The 20660-nt window shown below is 40.2% G+C and overlaps 1 protein-coding gene across 8 annotated transcripts; it reads left to right on the top strand.

Annotated features, from left to right (window-relative positions):
• Window positions 1–410: 410 nt before the first annotated feature.
• Window positions 411–20628, top strand: epn1a (epsin 1a). Of its 8 annotated transcripts, none has more exons than XM_046847758.1 (13): window positions 411–528; window positions 8080–8236; window positions 10311–10412; window positions 10644–10802; window positions 10885–11013; window positions 13659–13779; window positions 13944–14080; window positions 14724–14795; window positions 15210–15293; window positions 16617–16875; window positions 17670–17834; window positions 18551–18799; window positions 18894–20628. In XM_046847758.1, the coding sequence occupies exons 3-13, from the start codon at window positions 10344–10346 to the stop codon at window positions 19376–19378; spliced, it is 1929 nt and encodes a 642-aa protein (XP_046703714.1). In that variant the 5' UTR covers window positions 411–528; window positions 8080–8236; window positions 10311–10343; the 3' UTR covers window positions 19379–20628. The 8 variants fall into 8 exon arrangements, with proteins under 8 accessions (XP_046703714.1, XP_046703719.1, XP_046703718.1 ...); XM_046847763.1 differs by lacking the exon at window positions 411–528 and adding an exon at window positions 620–1031 and having other exon boundaries at window positions 13974–14080; XM_046847757.1 differs by lacking the exon at window positions 411–528 and adding an exon at window positions 621–1031.
• The last annotated feature ends 32 nt before the right edge of the window (window positions 20629–20660 follow it).

Consider the following 20660-nt stretch of genomic DNA (forward strand, 5'->3'; position numbering starts at 1 on the left):
CATGGAAAAAATAGTGTTCTGCGAAAATGGTCTGTGGTGGAAAATCAATCCCAATCCACCTTGTTTTTTGTTTTGCCGGAAGGAAACCAGAGAACCCCGAAGAACGTATATCAGTTTGGGGCCAAATGGGTTAACCTGACTTCTTTTAGCATGAAGTAAGGATTGTCAGTATGCTATATTAGCGATTTAGTTGTTGTTCCGTCATGCTTCCTCATTCGAAATGGCCCACAGAAACCAATAGTTGATGTTTATGTGTATAAAGAATTGTCTGTATAATTGATAATAGCTGGCAACCATGTAGCCAATTACTTCTAAACAAATAAATATGATAAATAATATAAAAAAGGAAGTGCTTGTGTGCCTTTTACTAAGAGATTTAAATTGCCACAGTAAAAAAAAATACAACGAGTTTGAATGCACACGCACCCTCATGCCGGGGGTGCGGCCCAGTCTACTGGGCTTCACAGACCGGAAGCGGAAGTGCCGCCATCTCCTCGTAGCTCCAACACCAGGGTCAACGTTTGCATGGTAACGTTACAGCACCTTTAAATTATGAATCTTGGCCAGACCAGACAAAGTAATTTTCAAGTGACACTATCACAACAAAATCGATATATTTGTACAAATATAAATATATACAGCGCGGTTGGTACTGCACTATAAAGTTGGCGCAAATATTTCGCCCATATTATTTGGTGCGATAGCGTGCAGCTTTAGAGGCCGAATCCCAAATCCTTCCTTTTGATGCACTTTCTAGGGCGCTGGAGGAGTGCACTCGGCGCGTTGGAGTGCACTTTGTGTAGTGGGAGACGGTGTGATTTGGGATCGCGCCATTTGTCTCTGCTGGCCAGAGGAACTGCTAAGTATCGCTAGCGCTTGGGTAGAACCGAGAGCCCGGTTCCGAGTTTCATCGCCACCCCGGGGTTAATGGCTCGTTTTAGATCCACCTTGTGACGAAAATTCTGGATTTCTCAGCTCGGGGCGATACGGGTTCATGTCTTTCAGTTGACAGCGCCAGATTTTTTGGGACGGTAAGTCAGTCAGTAGGGTGTGCTAAGCTAGCGCATTAGCCCCCTGTAGCTGTGATAAGACAGTGTCCAGGCGGGACTTTCTCTCTGTCTCCGAGTGTGAGGACACAGAGACACATGCGGGACCGAATGGAAGGTGAAGGCGAACTTTTTACTCACACCTCCTTATTCAGTATTCACTCTGTGTCTCTTTCTCCCAGTGTTTTCTCACACATTGTCTCCGAGACAGGTCACTTTAGTCTATATTTGCTCCTGGGAGGAGGCTAGCTGGCTAAAGTCAGGAGTGTGTGTGTGTGTGTGTGTGTGTGTGTGTGTGTGTGCGTGCGCGCGGCTGTCACAAGCCCTCAGCAGCCACTGCTTGAATGTCATTTCACAAGGCAGCCACTAATGTATACTATAATTGATAGAAAATTTTAATTAGGTTTTATTAAACCAAACATTCAATACAAATACTATTAATTATGATAATTTTTTAATTAATATTACATTTTCTCACGAGTTGTTTGCCTCGTATGTTCTGACAGGTAGGTTGTGTGCTAAGCTAACGTTGTCTGCTCTTCTTGCTAGCAGGTTGGACGGGTTGTACTGTGTGTGTGTGTGTGTGTGTGTGTGTGTGTGTGTGTGTGATATTATTATATTATACGTTTTTATGACAGAAATTTGTTTTAATGTCTATAAATATAAACAAATTGCCATTGCTTTTTAATTGTTGCTTCTTGAGGCCACTTGGTTCAAAGTCGTGATTTGTGTGATTTACATATTAATTTATTTTTTACATATCGCTATATTTATGGCATTTGGCAAGTGTGTTTATCCAAAAGCAGCTATTTCATGTATACATCAGAGCAGTTGTGGAGTTGTGAAGGGCCTTGCACAAGGGCCCAGCAGAGGCAGCTTTGTGGTGCGGGGATTTGAACTCACAACCTTCTCATGAGAAATCTAATATTCAGCCCACAGAGACGTTTGGCTGATTTTGTATGATCGAGATGATTTTGAGTATTTGAATGAGTGTCGGAGGTTTCGGTGCTTGGGTTCAGTTCTCATTCGTACACTTGAATCTCTGACTCGATATATTACTAAAGCCCCTGGGACTTTGCTCTGGTCTTTGCCAGCTCGACTTTTGGAGCACTTGTTATCAGGTTTCAGTATTATGCAATGGTTATTTATACAGTGTGTCATCTGCCACTCCTTCGAAATCAATCCTGGAGCGTTTTCATTCAGGAACACGAGCTTTTGGACGATTCGAAGTGTGTTTTGTAAATCGAACAATAAGCAGTAACTCCAAAGACACTGCCGTATCTTATGTTATGTATATATGTGTATTTATTTATTTTATATTATTTACCATGTTAAAATACGTCAAACAGTTAAACCGGTAGAAACCCCATGCTTACGAGTGTATGCAAGTCATTTAAATAATGGTGAAGAGAAACATTGTTGGTTAATGTTATTGTCATTATCATTTAATTGAGTGCTTCATCTTTGCACAGGTGCACATGACTGATGGATGTTTTCCTTAATGAAAGTGAGCAGGTTGATTTTTTTTTTTTTTTTTACCTGTGTGTGTGTGTGTGTGTGTGTGTGTGTGGGACTACTGAGTGGACAAGGTCAAGAAAACACTATAATCAAGTTATGCTTTGGGGTGGGGTGGGGGTGTGGTGGGCGTCAGTGATGATACCATTATACAGAACTTCTGGGGGAAACACTGGGAAAACCCAAGGGCCATGTGTGATCAGATAGAAGTGGCGAATGAGAGAAAGTTTGTATTAAAACAATAGAGATGAAAGAGAGAGATTTTCAGGTCTTTTATGGATTTGCTTTTATTTTTTATTTTTTTTTTGCCCTGGGCCAAATTTTTTTTCATTTGAGATCATGAGCACCTTCATAGATTTTTGTTATGATTTGCCACAACACTTGTTCCGCTCGCTTTTTGTTCTTATTTTTATAGTTTTTGTCAATAATACAGTCCATACCATAATGTAATAAAGATATATATATATGACGAGGTTTTGGTGATTCTAATACGCAGCTTCATGAAGGATGTTTTATGTTAATAAAAAGGTGGCTTTCAGAACAACAGTTTGACCTTGAATCTGAATCACAAGATTCATTAGGTTTCCCGCCCTTCTGAACAAGAGCGTTCTACTTCACTCTTTCTTCTTCTGCTTCTCTTTCTGTGTTGTTTATAAATCTCTTTGTGAAGCTGCGTGTTTTGTACACCAAATAAAGTATTTGCAATCGTCACTTTTCATTAAAGGTCAAAGCTCAGAGCTGAAAGCACCAGGCCACTAGACAGAGAAAGAGCACATTTTAAAAGCATCTAACAGCACTGCATATGTTACATTTTCCCACAATGCAGCTCAGCATGCTCGTGCACTTAATCTCCATCCATGTGCATGTTGATACTTGTCGCTTTTTCGGACAGGATTCAAGTTGCATGGGGTTGTGGAATAATTTTACATCTCAGTGGTTTTCTATACAGATAATAAAAAGTTGCTTGCCGTATTTAGTCTTGTAGTTTATAGCATCGTGCCTGGACATGGAACACTTCTATATATATTACTTATACTATATACTTCTGTGTATGTTGCCAGACTCTGGTTTCATCATAACGTTTCATCCAAGAGCCACAATTCCTTGTTTCCTCCAGTGCATGAACGATCGCTCGAAAGCCAAGTCGTCAGTGGTGCATAATCATCTGATGTGACAGACATAACACACTAGAAATATTATATCACTGACTTGATGTGAGCGTGATCCGAGGGTGCATGAGATTACAAAATTTCAAACGTTTCCCTGATTAACTAATCCAATCTAAATAGATCTGTAAAAGGTCTTCTAAAAGACATTTTTGCTGCTGAAGGCTGAAGACATTTGGTTTTGAAATCAAAACATGAATGAAACAATAGATTAAAATGTTAATTTACTTGTGTACATACATATGTATGTATGTATGTCATCTAGCCATGTTAAACAATGGAGATCATGGCAATTTTTGTCTGAATCCACCTGGAAATACACCCCAAGAACGTGACAGACAGGTGTTTCTTGTTGCCCAGATGTGCCCTTTAATACTGTTTATTTAAACAATTAAAATCTTTGAACGTCTACACTTATTTTGAGACCTTGGTTCTGAACCTCGCACGTGAATCATGCGTCTGCTGTTAGAAGAATAAACCAACTCTTAGCCAAGAGAGCTCTTGATGGGAGAAAAGCAAGCCTCTGGAAAGTTGAGAAAAGAGGAAAAAACGACCATTGCACAGGTGTTGGGCATATAATGAAAAAGAACCAAACCATTGGTCTACTAACAAGAAGACATGGAACAGGTTGGTCAAGGAAAACAAGAAGAGCAGCTGATGACAAGCTATGGAAAAAAAAAAATCTTAAAACATCCTAAATAGGGCAGGGGATGAATTTGGACTCAATTAATTATGAATCAGGATGAATTAAGACTTGAAATATAGAGGCCATATGACAAGTCGCAGTAAGAATCAGAAGGCAAAATGAACCTTTACCAGAATAATGAAAATCCCAACATGTGAAGAAGGAAAGGATGGGCTTATGATCCCAAACATACCGGTTCATTTACTAAAGCACGGAGAAAGCAGCGTTGTGACTTGGGCGAACACAGCTGCATACTTTTCCTTTTGTGTTTTCAATGTTCATTGTGTGGATGGTCGTCTAGGTTGTCAGTTTGTGGACTGTAATTTGGTAATGCTTTTGCAATTTAATTGCACTTTCTTTTATTATTACACCCCCTGTGCTGAGTCAGCTGAATATGATGCGCGCTGTGCCGCTCCTGGATACACCGCTTCAGTGCTCCAAAGCTCTTTGCTGCATTTTGGATAAGATTCAAGTAGAAGATTAAGAAGTAGTTCTACCTCATCATCAGGCCATGTGCATCTGTGTGTTTGCTGTTTTTTTATTTGATAGGTTGACCCTGTGCAGGATAAAGCACTTACTATTGAATGAATGGATGGACTGCTGAATGTTTTTTGTGATGCGGTTATGCTCCTATACAGGAAGCGCTTCTTATACATGCACTCGATATACAGGTCTAGGCGATGTTCTTGTCTACCAGTTGACGTATTATCACCACCGATTGTCCCGGGCTTTAATTTGTCGATTGACCTCTACACTGGACAGCTTTTTTGACCATCCCATTCAATATTTAGTGTCCATATGCTCTTATTTAATCTCCACTCTTCAGGGAAGAGTGTGCTTGTGGAGATTTGTACTCGCTTAGTCACAAGGGATTCAGTAAAGTCAGGTACTGATGTAGGGTGAAAAGAGGCCTGGGGTGCAGTTGGTGTATAAGGAGCAAAGGTTTGGGTCATGTAGTTCAAGTGAAAGGAAAATGTCATGCTTCCACATCCAAATGCATCTGATGGTGTGCTTTTAACTTTGTGGTAACAGTTTGGGAAGAACCACATATGGTTGGGAAAGTCAGGTGCTCTAATACTTTTGTCCATATACTTCATGCTTGTTCATGATCGGACGGAAGGTATTGATAATTATTTTGTAACAGCGGTGCTTACTGCTGCTCCACCCTTAAATCATATGATGAGTTTGTTAATAGGCAGGTTATAATATATTCTTGTCTCTATAGTAACTATCGGATAAGAAGTACTTTTTCTTTATTAAAGACCAATGCTAAATATACAAGAGAAAATTAGATGGGTGTTTTAAAATGAACAACTAATTTGTTTCTTTTTTTTTTTTTAAATGTAAATTTTATTGCTAAAAATGCATATCTGAGTATCTGTGAAAACTAAACCCATTTAATGCATTTAAATTGCTATATTACCTCAAAAATATATATATTTGAGAAATAGTCAGAATTCCGAGAAATAATTAATAATTAGGCACATTTATATGGCAGAAATGTGCTTCCATGTCGTTTACCTGTCCATAGCGCTCCACAGTTTAGCAGGTGGTGTGTCTGTAATAACGGTCCGTGGGGAAACACAGTGCTCCGTGTGTAGTTAAATGTACCTAAAGCATTTTTTTTTTGAGTAATTCAAGGAATTGTTTCAGCCCTAATTGTAATGTACACAGTGAATTGTATCTTATATTTAAAAAACTGTGTGTATTCATGGATCTGGTGATGTTTTGTGACACTTCAGCTTATAAATTCTTTAGGTCAGAACTATGACAAACTGTAGACTTGCTGTTTGCAAAAGAGGGCAAAAAGAGACGCTGCTTAGGGAAGGCATGTTTTTAGCTCGTGTGATGTATAATAGGAACTAACTCGTTTCACAAAACAGTAATCACCACCAAATTGTTTTATTTTTAGAGGAATAAAACATTTTGCAACTTCAGGTTCCTCTTTGATATCACAATATTCTGTCTTGGATTGTTGTTGTTTACCCCCTAGCATGTTAACTTTCTCTACACTCTGTGTTAAACGTAATTTATTTATTTATTTATTTAGCAAAAGGCACAAGCTAGTTTTAGCAGCTTTATCACTTTAAAGGACAGCGTTTACGTCAAACATTTCAATACACAAAGTGAGTCCATTGTGTCTGTTGAGCTCACTTTCGTCTCGGCAGCAAACGAAAGTGCTTGTACTTGTGGAGGGGGAAAAAAAAAATCAGTCTAATGGTTACTGTGATTGTTAAACAGGTAAAGACTGACTATTCAGGAAGCAGCTTAGGTTTGTAGCATCTCAGTCGATGATTAATTTACGCAAGACAGACTGTACTATTGCTGAAGAAACGATCTGTGCTTACAGTTACTGATTTGTTGAAGTTTTTTTTGTGGCCTGGCTGTTCGCCCCTGACCGCACACTTCGCAGATTTTTGCTCTCGCCATTATTGCTGTTATTATTCTAGCAAATATAGCCAGTAATGTAAACGCTGCCAGGAAACCTTTCCATTTTAATGAAGACAAATGAGCAAAGTAATTCTTTTCACTTACAGTGTACATTATATGGACAAAATTATTAGGACACCTGACTTTTCTTACCATGTGTGGTTCTTTCCCAAACTGTTAACACAACGTTGGAGGCACATAGTATATAGTAAACATTACATTTTCCCTTCACTTGACCTGGAAGACCCAAAACCTGTTCCAGCATGACAATGCCCTTGTGCACAAAGCCAGCTCCATGAACATATGCTTTCATTGGTTGGAGTCTTTAGATTTTGAGTGGCCTGCTGTAGAACTCTGACCTTAAACCTCTTAAACACCTGATGAATTGGGATCCGGCTGCACCCCAGGTCTCCTCACCCTGCATCAGTACCCGACTTTACTTTAACGCCCTTGTGGCTGAATAAGCACAAATCTCCATAAGCACACTCCAAAATCTAGTGGAACATCTTCCCAGAAGAGTGAAGATTATTAAATGGAATGGAATGTTCCCAAGTGTCAGGTGTCAACAAGCTTGTCTGTACGGTGTATTTCGGCTATAGGAAGACAGAAGCTTGGGAGAAAAACTCGCTTGCAGTGAACAGTTCATTTCATTTTCCCCTCACGCCGAGTTATTTATATTTGACAGATTTTTTAATTAAGATGGTAATGTTGATGTGTTGATAATTGATGATAAATTATTATGGCAATAAAAATGTGTAATAAAATGTTCCTTGTTAGTTTACTTGTGTACTACATACAAAATATAAACAATAATCAGTTTTAATACGCAGTGGTTCCATTTGTCCTTTGCTCCAGATTCGATGTCGTTTCAGAAGTACATCGTGCCGGTATGAGACTGGAGAGCCGAGTGCGTTTCGATGAGTGTTATCAGTTATATTTATGTAAAGGAGGGAGGAAGGTTTTTTTTGTACATGCTGTACTGCACTGTGACTGGGTGTTGTCGTGAACACACACACACACCAATCTCAGACTGATATCTTTCTCCACATAAATGGTAGGACATGAAGAAGAGTGAGTTTAGATGTTGAGTGAAAGTGGACCGTCAGAGGGAAGAACAAGTGCAGCGAGAGCGACACAGCGACGCTCTGCAATATTCAACAGGCAGATAGTTTTCTTTCCTGCCTACTTACTGTTACACCTCATTCTCGAATCCTTATTTCCCTATTCTCCTCCGCAGTTTTTAATTCCACACAGATCTTCTGGGTCCTCATGCGGCCCCGCAGAGGTTTAGTGCAGCCGACAAGCTGAGGAGCTCCGGTACCTGGAACCGAGACTCACCGGACCTGATAGACACACGCAGACACACACAGAGACTGAGAGACTGACGTGCATAGGTAAAGATCCACTAGTGTACATTTACATCACATTTACATTGACATACTTGGCAAATTCTTATGTCACTGCAGGAGATGATGTAAATGCTTCGCCTCAACTTTTCAGTCAGCTCAATAGTGCAGAGCAATCATTTGTATTTATTTATTTTTATTTTGTATTTTTTCGGGTAGTTCAAAATGTAGTTACAGACAGAACTTTGTAAACATAAGTACGGTGAATAAATATAAAGACTAGGGCAGTGAAAAATGTGCAGACTATTTTCACCGTTTTAGTGCAAATTCGATAGGAAATTAATTATTTTTTTTATTTATAATTTTTTTTTTAAAGCGTTAATTACATAAAGAAAAGGGCGTTATAACAAAAATATCACAAGGCATTTCTGCGATACACTACAGTATACCTTCTGTATCATGAGATACAGGTTTCCTAACATCCTGCCAGCAGAACTCGGGTCCTGTTTAAATACAAGAATTTGATATTTATAGTGAATCTGTACAAAAAGAAATTAGCAGTAAATAAGGAAAAGAAAATGAATGTATATTGGTCAAAAGATTCCAAAAATTTAAAAACATTTGATCAGCTAATCTAACTTGTGCACTCATAAGATTAGATTTGTTATCATTTCTTCAGTTGAATAATTGTTTATTTATTTTTTTTTATCTTTTATAGCAAAATGCTGTCTTGACATTTTCAATTTCACAGTGATTTTTCCAGGCAAACATTCTTGAATAGAATTTGATACGTGTGTTTCAGGAGCAGTCAATTTTGTGAAGAAATTGAAAACAGGTGGCTTTCTTTTTAAGATACCCTTCTCTTCTCTTCTCTGAGAAGATATTCTACAAAATGAATATAACACTCAGAAGGGAGAAGCATTTAGTTGCTACACTATATGGATAAAAGTATTTAAAAACCTGACATTTCCAGCCATATGTTTTTTTTTTCGACACAAAGTTGTATAGGATGCCTTTGGATGTGGCACCATTAAATCTTCCCTTCACTTGAACTAGGAGACCTAAACCTGTTCCATCAAGACAATCCCCCCTGAACACAAAGCAAACTCCTTGAAGATTTGGTTTTCATGAGTTGAAGTGTAAAGTGTAAATGTAGGAATAATAACTAGAATATAACATGTTTTTTTTTTTTAATCTTTATAACGTAATGTTTCAATGGCAGGAGAAGCAAACTTATTTTGCCTCGTCTGATTTGAAATAAAGAGGAAACTGACTTTTCAGAGGAGGAAGTTCAGACTTGATCACTTTACATGTCTGTACACTTATAAATGGAGTTCTATGCATGCTGCATTATGAATGTACACAATATGGACCAAAGTTTGTGGACACCTGACCATAAGATTTGTTTGTGCTTTCTGAGCATCCCGTTTCACATTTTTCTGTTTGCTCCACTCTTCTGGGAAGGTGTTCCACTGGATTTTCGAGTGTGTTCATGGAGATTTGTGCTCATTCAGCTCAAGGGTGTTAGTTAAGTTAGGTACTGATGTGGGATGAGGAGGCCTGGGGAGCAGTCAGCATTTTAATTCATCCTGACGGTGTTCAGTCGGGATGAGATCAGAGCTTTATAGCAGGCCACTAAAGATCTTCTACTCCAACCAAAGTAAATTTTATCTTCATAGAGCTGGTTTTGTGCAATTGTCATGCTGGAACAGGTTTGGGTCTCCTAGTTCAAGTGAAGGAAAAATCCTAAAAAACAATTTTGCATCTCCAAATCTGTGGTAACAGTTTGTGGAAGATCTGCATATGGCTGGAAGAGTCAGGTGTCCCAATACTTATGCCTATAGTCTATATTTTGATGTCTAGACACATCAAATTAAAAGCTCACCTCAAGCAATACTTATGCTGTATGTAGAGATGATTAAATTATTGTGGCATATCTATAATCACTTTTCCTAATGGATTATAAAAATGACATTTAACCTGAAGCTTATCTTCACTGTTAATGATTTTTGAAATACTTAAGAAGCTTCCTTTTTTTTTTTTTTTTTTTAAATGTCATCTTTGTTGGCATTTGTGCTGCTTTCATTTTTCCTCTTTCAGACCTTGTTTTCCAACCTTGCAGATTTCACTGGAACCCGATAGCCACTCTGTTGCCATGTCGACCTCATCGCTAAGGCGACAAGTGAAGAATATTGTTCACAATTACTCTGAAGCGGAGATTAAGGTAAGCGGTTGCTTTCATTTGAGCCGATTTTACTCTCTCAATAAGCATCTACTTTCCTTATTATTGTGCTATTCTGCTCGTGAGATCAGTCTGTAGATGTACATTTCATTTGTATAAAAAAAACAACTTTGTTCCTAAATATTTGTGTGCTTTTGGCATTACTTCTATCCTTTCTAATATCTATTTAAAATCTTGACTGAATTTGTTTTTTTTTTCTTCATTCTTCTACAGGTCAGGGAAGCAACTTCCAATGACCCCTGGGGTCCATCAAGTTCTCTGATGTCAGAGATTGCAGATCTGACATATAACGTAGTGGCCTTCTCAGAAATCATGAGCATGGTGTGGAAGAGACTCAATGACCATGGGAAGAACTGGAGGCACGTGTATAAGGTCAGGACCTCACCTAAACTGTCACTTTGTTTAGGTCAGAGCATCACTTTTACCATGAACCCGATTTCCATATTTGTTTCAGGCTATGACTCTTATGGAGTATCTGATTAAGACGGGTTCAGAACGAGTGGCGCAGCAATGCAGGGAAAACATCTACGCTGTCCAGACACTCAAAGACTTCCAGTACATCGACAGAGACGGAAAAGACCAGGTAAAGATGCACGCAGAGGAAAAACCCACTCGAACGTACCACAATCAGTGGAATTCAAAGTGAATGTCTTACTTATTTATAGCACAGAAAATAGCCTCCATCCTCATATCATTAAGTGGAAGTAAAGCATTAGAGCTTTATTTCAATTAATAAATCTCTTTCAACAGTATTTCAGCCAATTCAGATTTGGAAAGCAATTGAACACCATCTGAGTATTCAATCTCACCAACTGTCAGCTTCTGTTGTCAGTCAGAATCACATGCATTTATGGCGTAGAAAATGTCAGCAGTTCCATTGCACCATCTGTAAGTACGCCACTGCCCCTCTGCACAGTAGGGAGTAGGATTAGTGAAGGCGGCGCAGAAAATAGTCATTCTTTTTTGCGACGGATTTGTCTCCTGCGTTTTCTTCCTCTCTTTGTGCTTGTATGAACGATATGTGAGATTCTATAGATTCATTGATTCATTGTATGTCATCTGTGGTTGTGCCGCAACGTTCATTGGTGGTTGAGAGACTTTTACCACCGTGGCTTGGGTTCGATTCTTGGGCAGAGGACCAACCGGGCCACAAGGAATTAAATGAGGCAGCTCTCTCTCTGTGCCGGACCCAAGCCCAGATTAAATTATATGGTTGCATCAGGAAGGCCAGCGAGAGTTGAAAGTGCCAAATCAAATATGCAGATGATTTGACGGCCAATAACAGGAGAAAACAACAACAACTACATCATCTCCTTAACTGGAGTCATTTCCAAGAAGTGCATTTCTAAGCACTTCAATTTCCATCTCCCATCTCTCTGATTCATTCACACACTGTTTTTGATTGCACATTGAATTAGGGTTCAGTCTTGTGGTGTCTTTTCTATATTTTGTGTTATAAAGAACATTATATTGAGTGACAGAGAGGCCTTTAATTTTTTATTTGGCACTAACACTTTTCTACCAGCAAGACTCAAAATCATTGGTTTGTTCCTGCAGTTCACGCATCATCCAGTAGAAGGCAACAACACATTAATAGTGTACACAAGTGACAGTGCAAATGAAATAAACTGGCTGTGCATATCAAAGAACACAGTGTTATTTATGCAGTCAGTCACTGAGAACTTTCGTAGGAAAATCAGTACACCCACTCAGCCAGGCAGTGAATTAATCAGCCCCGCTGTGTGCCAGCAGTACAATGCATAAAATAATGTGGTTATGGCCCAGCAGCTTCAGATCATTTTTACATAAATCATCAGAATGGAGGTAAAACGTGATTGACCGTGACATGATTGTTGGTGCCAGGCAGGCTGGTTTGAGTGTTGTACAACAGAATGGTGCAATAAAGAGAAAAAAATAACATCCACCAAGCAGCAGTTTTGCAGATTGAAACATCTCATTGATGAGCGAATTCAGTGGAGAATGGCTAAACTGGTTTAAGGTTACAACTAACCCACAACGCACAGTTGTGGTGACCGGAAAACATCTCAGAATGCACAACATGTCAATCAAACACCAGGAAAAGACCATGACTGAATTCTATTGTCAGTGAACCTGCCTTCCAGTTTGTGTCCAACTATTCCAGGCCTGCAGAGGTGGTGTTGGGAATGTTTTCTTGTTCGCCGTTAATGCAGATCACTCCTGTTTGAGTATTGTAGCTCATCATGTACATCTTCTACTTCCTACATAATAATGCACTGTCATGAGTTCATCTCATGCTGGTTTCATGAGCATGACAATGAGGTCAATGTTCTTCAGTGGATTTCCCAGTCTCTGGTTTAAATTCAGTGGAACACCTTTGGAAAACTGTGGATCCCAGTCAAAGACTGATGAATTGAGGACATGCAGCATAAAAGTGGATTTGCTAAATTTGCAGGAATCGTGTGAGTCAACGTGGACTAGTTTGAAAGCAAATTGAGGCTAAATAGTAATAGTATAGTATTTCTAATAATGTCCTCAGTGACTATTTTATGTTGCACATGAGTCTAACGTTGATGACATGATGGTGCCAGATGGTGCAATATTTCCTGCTTATCTTCTGGAAACTTTAAATATACTGTATTCGAGTTGTATCCATTTTTGTCGCGGTGCAACAGAAGTTAAATATGGTACAAATTATTGTGCACATAATTTCAGTCTCCAAATGTAACGGTATGAATAAAATTTCATTTAACTTTTTATTTGTGTAGCAAACAGCTTTTACAGAATCAATAAGAATGTGACTATACGAGTGAGCCAGTGGTGACAGAGGCGAGGATAAACTCTCCGATAGTATAAGGAAGAAACCTTAAAAGAAACCAGACTCAAAAGGGAACTCATGCTCATCTGAGTGACCTCGAATGTCCAGTCATTATATTTCCATTATATCCAACTTTTTCATTTGTTAAAGAACAACTTGTGTGTTCAGCATTTTGAAGCAGTGATGCATGTCTAATACAACATTCTTAGTGGTACAATTATTCATCCAAACTCCCTCCAAAACCCTTAGTTTTTTCTAATTTGAGACCAAGAGGAAGCTGCACAGTTTGGCTTTCGTCTAGTTGCATTCATTTTAAATGACCATGGTTTCAGTGCCGTAGTTTGTGAGGCTGATTTTATGTCTGATTCAGAGTAAAATATGTAATAATGAACTTGGAATCATTTCCTGATTGTGTGTGTGTGTGTGTTCAGGGTGTGAATGTAAGAGAGAAAGCCAAGCAGCTGGTGACACTTTTGAAAGACGAGGAACGTCTACGGGAAGAGAGGGTCCACGCACTCAAGACCAAAGAGAAGATGGCACAGACCTCAAGTGGTGAGTCGTTCAGCGATTGACATTAAACGCTGCCTCATCTACTGAAAGGGGGAGAGCGTTGTGATGCTTGTATTTAGCGCAGCGTGACCGGGGGAACGTCGCGCTCGGCCACATGAAGAAATGACTGTTTTTCAAACCATAATGCCTAGCTGTTTAACCCCCAGCGTCTTCGGCTCCCTCGGCTCCTACTTTAGGACTGCACTCGGGTTCAGAAGCGGAGCAGGCGTGGCCGCAGAGCTCAGGGGAGGAGGACCTCCAGCTGCAGCTGGCACTGGCCATGAGCAAGGAAGAGGCGGAGCAGGTAAAATTACTCACCCAATCAGCTTCACGTCCTCTGGGAACAGGTAAAAGAGGAAATCAACGAATTTTTGAAATGTATACTTGATAAATATTATGGAATATTCTATTAATAAAAGTTTATTATACTCTTTAAAACTTGAATGCAGCATGAATAATGCTTAGAGATTTATGGTGAACAGGAGGAAATTAGAAATGTTAAAAACATTGATGCAAATTGTTTGTTTCTGTAGTCAGAGAAGCATATGAATAACCAGGTAAGGTTCAGTTATAAAAGGACAAACTAATGCAAAGTTAAGTTCTACATTAAGACTAGTTTTGTTTAACTTCACTTTATTTTCTTATTTCTGGCACTGAGATTAAAGCGGACAGAATTGTTTTTAGGGCTTTTTTATTTTTATTTTTTTACATCCTTCTTAGTCTTTTTTGTTTTGCTGTTCTCTATATCTAACACTTACTAGTTTCACATCCCCTCCCCAACCACTTTCACTTCTGCGCTTGCTTTCTTACTCACCGCCTACTTTCACTTCTTCTGTAGTAGTAGGGATCATAGCTAATGAGCTCAAGCCCTTCAACTTGCCTAAGCCCCCACTCACTCACTCACTCACTCACTCCTGTCCTTGCACCCCTCCACCCCTCTCCCCCAGACTAGTGCTGACCCTCTGGAGGATGCAGAACTCCGCTACGCGCTCACGATCAGCCAGGAGGCTCACCAAGAGGTCAGGGATAAGGGTCACCCAGATCCCGGGGGAGAAAACTACTCCCGTATCGCTTTTCATGTGCACATTCCAAAATTCAATCGCAAAATCAAAGATCAATTTGGAATGGAGCATCGATAAACTTCAGCCTAATTTTACTGCACAATCAGTTTACACTGTTAACCAGAAAAGGCTACAGAAATGTAATCAGAATATAAGTCTGTATCACTGAATTCTCTTGTTTATGATGGTTTTTGCAGTTGATGAACGTAAGTTTGATGTTTTGAATCATATGTAGTCGGACTTGATTTGTGCTAGAAATGAAAGCATGCCATAAAACCATCCACTACAGTAATTAATCCCTAATCCGATATAAAAGTTTGCCTTAAATCGCCTAAAACTTTTTATTGTGATCTGATGGCATGTGATCGACAGGAGGAGCGTCTGCGAAGAGGGGACGATCTCAGGCTGCAGATGGCCATCGAGGAGAGCAAGAGGGAGAAAACCAAACCTGAAGAGGTGTGTACATGAGTGTGTGATGTGAGAGGCATAGTCGTAATTTTTGTAAAGGATAACTCGAACCGTTTTTTTATTTTAATTCTTATCCTTATCAAGGATACGTTCTGTATTTCTGGTTAACTCTAATAATTATTAGCTAAACAATGTACAACAGGGTTTTTATTCATCTCTTATCAGTTCCCAAATGCCCTTTCAACAGGGACTCTCTCGAATGTAGACACAGGCTCACCGTTAAACCATAAAAAGAGCAATAAAGAGTACGAAACACGTCACTGTGTTCAAGGCAGTCATTATAAGTTTTCACTTCCTCACGTTTTATCTCCTCATATACACTGTGCCTGTTTACGGTGAGGAATAAAACATGATGTGAAGCGTGCTCTAAAGGCTCAATCAAACTACACGATTGTGCATTAATATCTGCTGTGTGTATCCTGCAGTCGTTTGGAGTGTGTCGTCCAAACCCAGCAAAACAAGGCGACATAGCATCGTGTGATACCAAAGGAAAATCTTGACTTAAACTGGTGACTCCTTCCATAAATCTATAATTTTCTAAAAGATATGTCCTGCGTCCATCTTTCAATCATTCACTCCCTCGATATGCGGAATTGTCAGGATTTTCTCATTTTACAGAAATCCTTGAAGCTGTACATAAAACACTAAAGAATCCGTATCGCTAGACTGTCATAAAAAGCGATGGCAGTAAGTGGCAGCGATTTCACGCAAGTGCAAAATTTTTACAGCGCACTACAAATCGTATTTCTGGTATGGACTGAGTAGCCACAGTGACACTGCGCTGACTCTTAATTCCTTTTTTTTTTTTTTTTTTAAATATACTCCTTTATAAGCTTGTGGTCCGTCACTTACTATGTTTGTGAGGCAACCCAGATTTTAACTACGTTCCGCACGTAAAAATGATTGCATTCAGTACACGTGCACTGAACCAAATGCCCCGTATCAAAACGGTTTGGTACAAATGCATACCGTTACACCCCTACTGATTATAGTCATTTACTATCATCATCATGGTATTAGGGAACTAGTTAAACCATTCAGTTAATCATAACACGGATCATTTCTCTCTTGAAACGATGCATCATGATCATTTATGAAAAATGATGTATACATGCTTATATTTAATTTTCTGCTTCCTGCTAGTAGTCACATAAATCATCTGCTGAAGAAAAGTCTCATTTGTGGCTTTTAAAAACTATACGATATAGAACATATGTTTCTGTTGTCCGACTAGTGTTGCCATATGCCCCACTCTTGCGGCAGAACCACGTTCAAGCCTTGTGCTGTTCTCTTACCTGTTTCTCTTCTCAGTCCTCCCTGATGGAGTTGAGTGCTGTAGATCCATGGGGCGCTTCAGCAGCTCCAGGCTCCACTGGTCCATCTCCTCCTCCATCCGTCACCCCTGCCCCTTCAGCAGGACCATGGGGCCACAGTGACCCCTGGGGGGCAGTGTCCCCTGCCTCACCCCCTAGCACTGACCCATGGGGGGGAGGGCCATCTACAGTAGCCCCTCCACCAGACCCATGGGGTGAATCTGCTGCAGTGAATTCGGACCCCTGGGCCTCTACAGGTGAGCTGATTCCAAGCACATAGTGATTCTCTCTCTCTCTCTCTCTCTCTCTCTCTCTCTCTCTCTCTCTCACTCACTCACTCACTCACTCACTCACTCACTCACTCACTCACTCACTCACTCACTCACTCACTCACTCACTCACTCACTCACTCACTTGCAATTAAAAAACTTAATCATGTCCTTTTTACATTACAAAGAATTTTTTTGGTGAAGTCTTGTCCACCATGTCACCCTGGTGTATTTCCCCTGCATGACCCGTTGCTGTCTTGTTACAAATACCATCACACCCTCACATGACTTTGATATAAAAAAATCTGGTGTAGCATTGTGAATCTTGTTGCCATGATGATGATGACACACACAAGACTGTCTGAAGACTAACATTGTCATGCTCATGTTCACCCGAAAAATATGAATATTGAAAGCATAATGATAGCACATTATTAATAAGTTTTATTCTGATTTACAATGTGGATATATGTGTAGTCTCACACATGCATGGTGATCCTGTAAAGTTTTTAATACAGCAAGCTTTTAATGCATCATGCCCACAATTACTGTAGTAATTAAAAGTTTACCAAAGTTTACATTGTCACCAGACACCAGTGGGCTGCTACAGGCTGAAATACTGAGGTTACAGTCAGCAAAGCATTTTTTTTACCTTCTGTATTACATCTGAATTACATCAGTGCAAACCCTTGACTGATAGGAGAGATAATAAACTACAAATTTGACTCCAGTCTGCATGTGAGTGATTCTCGACCTCTGATCCTTTCATCTGTCCTTCCCAGCCGTCACTCCTCCCAGTAAAGACCCCTGGGCTTCATCAGTGCCTGCGGCCCCATCCTCTCTCTCAGGGTCGTCCGATCCCTGGACTGGGGAAGGGGTTGCCCCTGCAAGTGATGCTCTGACCTCTGACCCCTGGAGTGGTTCTACTAGACAGACAAATGGCACAGGTACACATTCCAACACGTCAGCTGTGTAATGGAGGATCTACATATAGTTCAGTCAGCACTCACTTCCAGGACTTAACAAATGATGATTGCAGTCTGTTTTTTGAGCATGTAATAAAAAAGAAAAGTGGACTGACTAATCAGGTATCACTTCGTCAGAGAAAATACAGTGGAAAGCTGAGATAACTGTAAAACCTGTTCCTTTGAATTGATCGTTTTTTCTTATTTTATGTCTGCATGCTCCTGCTACCATTTCCTGTTAGCTAGCAAGCATTTGGGTTAAAGTTGGCTTACCAGTTAAAGAAGCTCATATTCTCTCCATCCAAAATGTCAGGGCTTTGCTCAGCATGTTTGTGTCAAAATGTGTGCACGAATGTGAAGTTGACATGATTGTGTGCTACCCATTTTCTCCCACTAGAAAACAACTCTTAAGCTTCCATTCATCTTCATAATGTTTTGACACAAGTTGTACAATTGGCTGTATACAAAAATAAATGTTATGACGTCAATAAAGAAAAGCAAAACGTCCAAGACAGTATCATGTTTCCTACTCTTATACACGCCCCTTAACCCCCCTTCCCCTCCACCCCTATCACTCATCGGTCCCTCATGTCGTCTATTATCTGATCAGCATGTGGGAGGCAGCACTGATCGCTTATTAAAAATCTTCTCTTCCTGTTTATCACTCGGGCTCATCCATTTGTCATTTCCTACCTCAGGAGATCCAGAGAGGAGAGGCTCCTCAGTAACGGGCAGTGATGCAGGCGGTGGAGGAAGCACAGGCTCTCCAGTGCCGTTTGATCTCTCGTCGCTCGGCTCCTCTCTGCCGGTTCGGAAAACGCCGGAGTCGTTCCTAGGGCCTAACGCAGCGCTGGTGGATTTGGACTCCCTCGTATCATCAAAACCCAAACCCAGACAGACCCCTCCCACCGTGACTTCATCCCACAACCCTTTTCTTCAGTCACAGAGTAGGGACTGGTTTTGAAAGGACTAAGTGGTTTTCTTCATGCTTTCTAATAAATTACTAATGCACTGTTATTCACTCTCTTCCTCTTCTCATAGGCCCCTCACCTGCACCAGGTATGGCAGTGACTCCAGGCAGCACCATTTCCAGCAGGGGCGTGTCACCAACGCCAGCTTCATCTTCGAACCCGTTTGGAGTGACCCCAATGGCCTCCATTTCCCCTCAACCTTCCTCACTTGGTCTAAGCCAGCTACGTACCAGTCCTGTCCCTCCTAACCCTATGATGACCCAGATGCCTACAATTGGAATTCAGCCTGGGATGAGCATGCCAGGAATGGGGGTCCCTATGGTGGCCCCCGGCATGAGCATGGGAATGGTACAGTCTAGTCCGATGGGAATGCCTTTTGGTGGAATTTCTCCCATGGGCATTGCAGGAAACTCCATGCTGATGGGCTCGGCGGGAGTCCCTCAGCCGGCGCTAGTTCTGGGCGGTCCGTCAGGAGTGGGCGGGGTTATGGGGGCCGGAGGATCTGTGACAGAGGGTGGGGCTACAGGTGCAAGCACCAATCCGTTTCTTCTCTGAGAAATTTTCACGGCTCCTCTCTTTGACCTTACCACTTGAAAAACTGCCCAATCAACCACACAGTGTGCCACATGAGAACTTGTGGGTACATCATTATATTTAAAGCATTTCAGATTTCACTTTATTCCATTTCAATTTGCTTTTTTTTTTAATAATGGTAATGGGGAGAGATAAAGATTTGTTTAATTTTAGTTCTTTTCATTAACGTGTTTTTTTTTTTTTTTCGGGCAGAGGGGTGGGATTGACCTGCACATGCATGATCGAGGAGGGGTCATTCAGTCAGCGCTGTTGTGTAAAATGTAATTCTTTTATTGCACAGAAAATCAGAGAGCTGAATGGCCGAAGAATAAGGGAGAGAAAGTACGCCACTAATAAACTGATAGATTTGAATCACCCACACCTCCCTACCGTAGACAGGAAGTAATAGAGGAATACACACGGAGTGTGCATGAAGGAAGCGCTTAAACTCCCAATGCTTTGGACTGAGATCGAATCTTCTTTGCATTTCAGCCACATCTCTGATCAAACCGGGTGTATTACTTTTAATTTAATTCAACGTGTAATTTTTTTTTTTTTTCCTTTGGTTTCTAATTTATTATCGATTTTCTTGATTTTGAAATGCAGCCATTGATTGCGACGCCTGGTTTAACCTGCTTTACTCTGTGACATTTCATTGCAGACTGATGAAGTAATGCTTCTGCACCTGTGGGTTGACACAGAAAGGTCGTATGCGAGCGCGTGTCATGTCTGTCCACGTACCCTAACGCTGTGTTTATTACATGAAACCGCCTCGGGGGGAGGGTGGGGGGGAGGGGATTTTGCGTCTGCATTACAGTGACACTTTTCAGTGCTTGTCCACAAAAGCATCTGTATTTAGTGTTGATGTCCTTTTATTCATTTCCTTTCACAGTTTTATTTTTTATTTTTTGGTTGTTGTGACTTGAAGCATTACTGTCACATGGGACACAAGATTTTATTCTCACATTTCACCAAAAACGCTTCTAAAATCGTGACCTGGATGAAATCTTTCTAAAAATTTAAATGGTAAAAAAAAAAAAAAAAAAGGGGGCGACTGAATAACAATCCATGCTGTTATTCTTAATTTACTTTTGATGAATTATTTTATATATGAAGATATCTCTTATACTGGGTAAGCTAAAAGATTATGGTGTTGACTGTGAAATTCACATTTCAAAAAATGGAGGAGGAAAAAAAATAAATGTAAAAAAAAAAAAATGATAAAAATTAAATGTTTGTTTTTCTGGTTTATGTGTTCATTTAA

The sequence above is a fragment of the Silurus meridionalis genome, chromosome 4 (genome assembly GCF_014805685.1).
Source record: "Silurus meridionalis isolate SWU-2019-XX chromosome 4, ASM1480568v1, whole genome shotgun sequence".
In the NCBI taxonomy this organism is placed as follows: domain Eukaryota; kingdom Metazoa; phylum Chordata; class Actinopteri; order Siluriformes; family Siluridae; genus Silurus; species Silurus meridionalis.

What these genes read in the sequence shown, in the direction of transcription:
- epn1a (XM_046847758.1), top strand. Translation starts at nt 10,344, where the DNA reads ATGTCGACCTCATCGCTAAGGCGACAAGTGAAGAATATTGTTCACAAT. An exon ending in AGAAAACCAAACCTGAAGAG is followed by an intron (nt 15,294 to 16,616) that starts GTGTGTACATGA and finishes TTCTCTTCTCAG; the next exon opens with TCCTCCCTGATGGAGTTGAG. An exon ending in GGACCCCTGGGCCTCTACAG is followed by an intron (nt 16,876 to 17,669) that starts GTGAGCTGATTC and finishes TGTCCTTCCCAG; the next exon opens with CCGTCACTCCTCCCAGTAAA.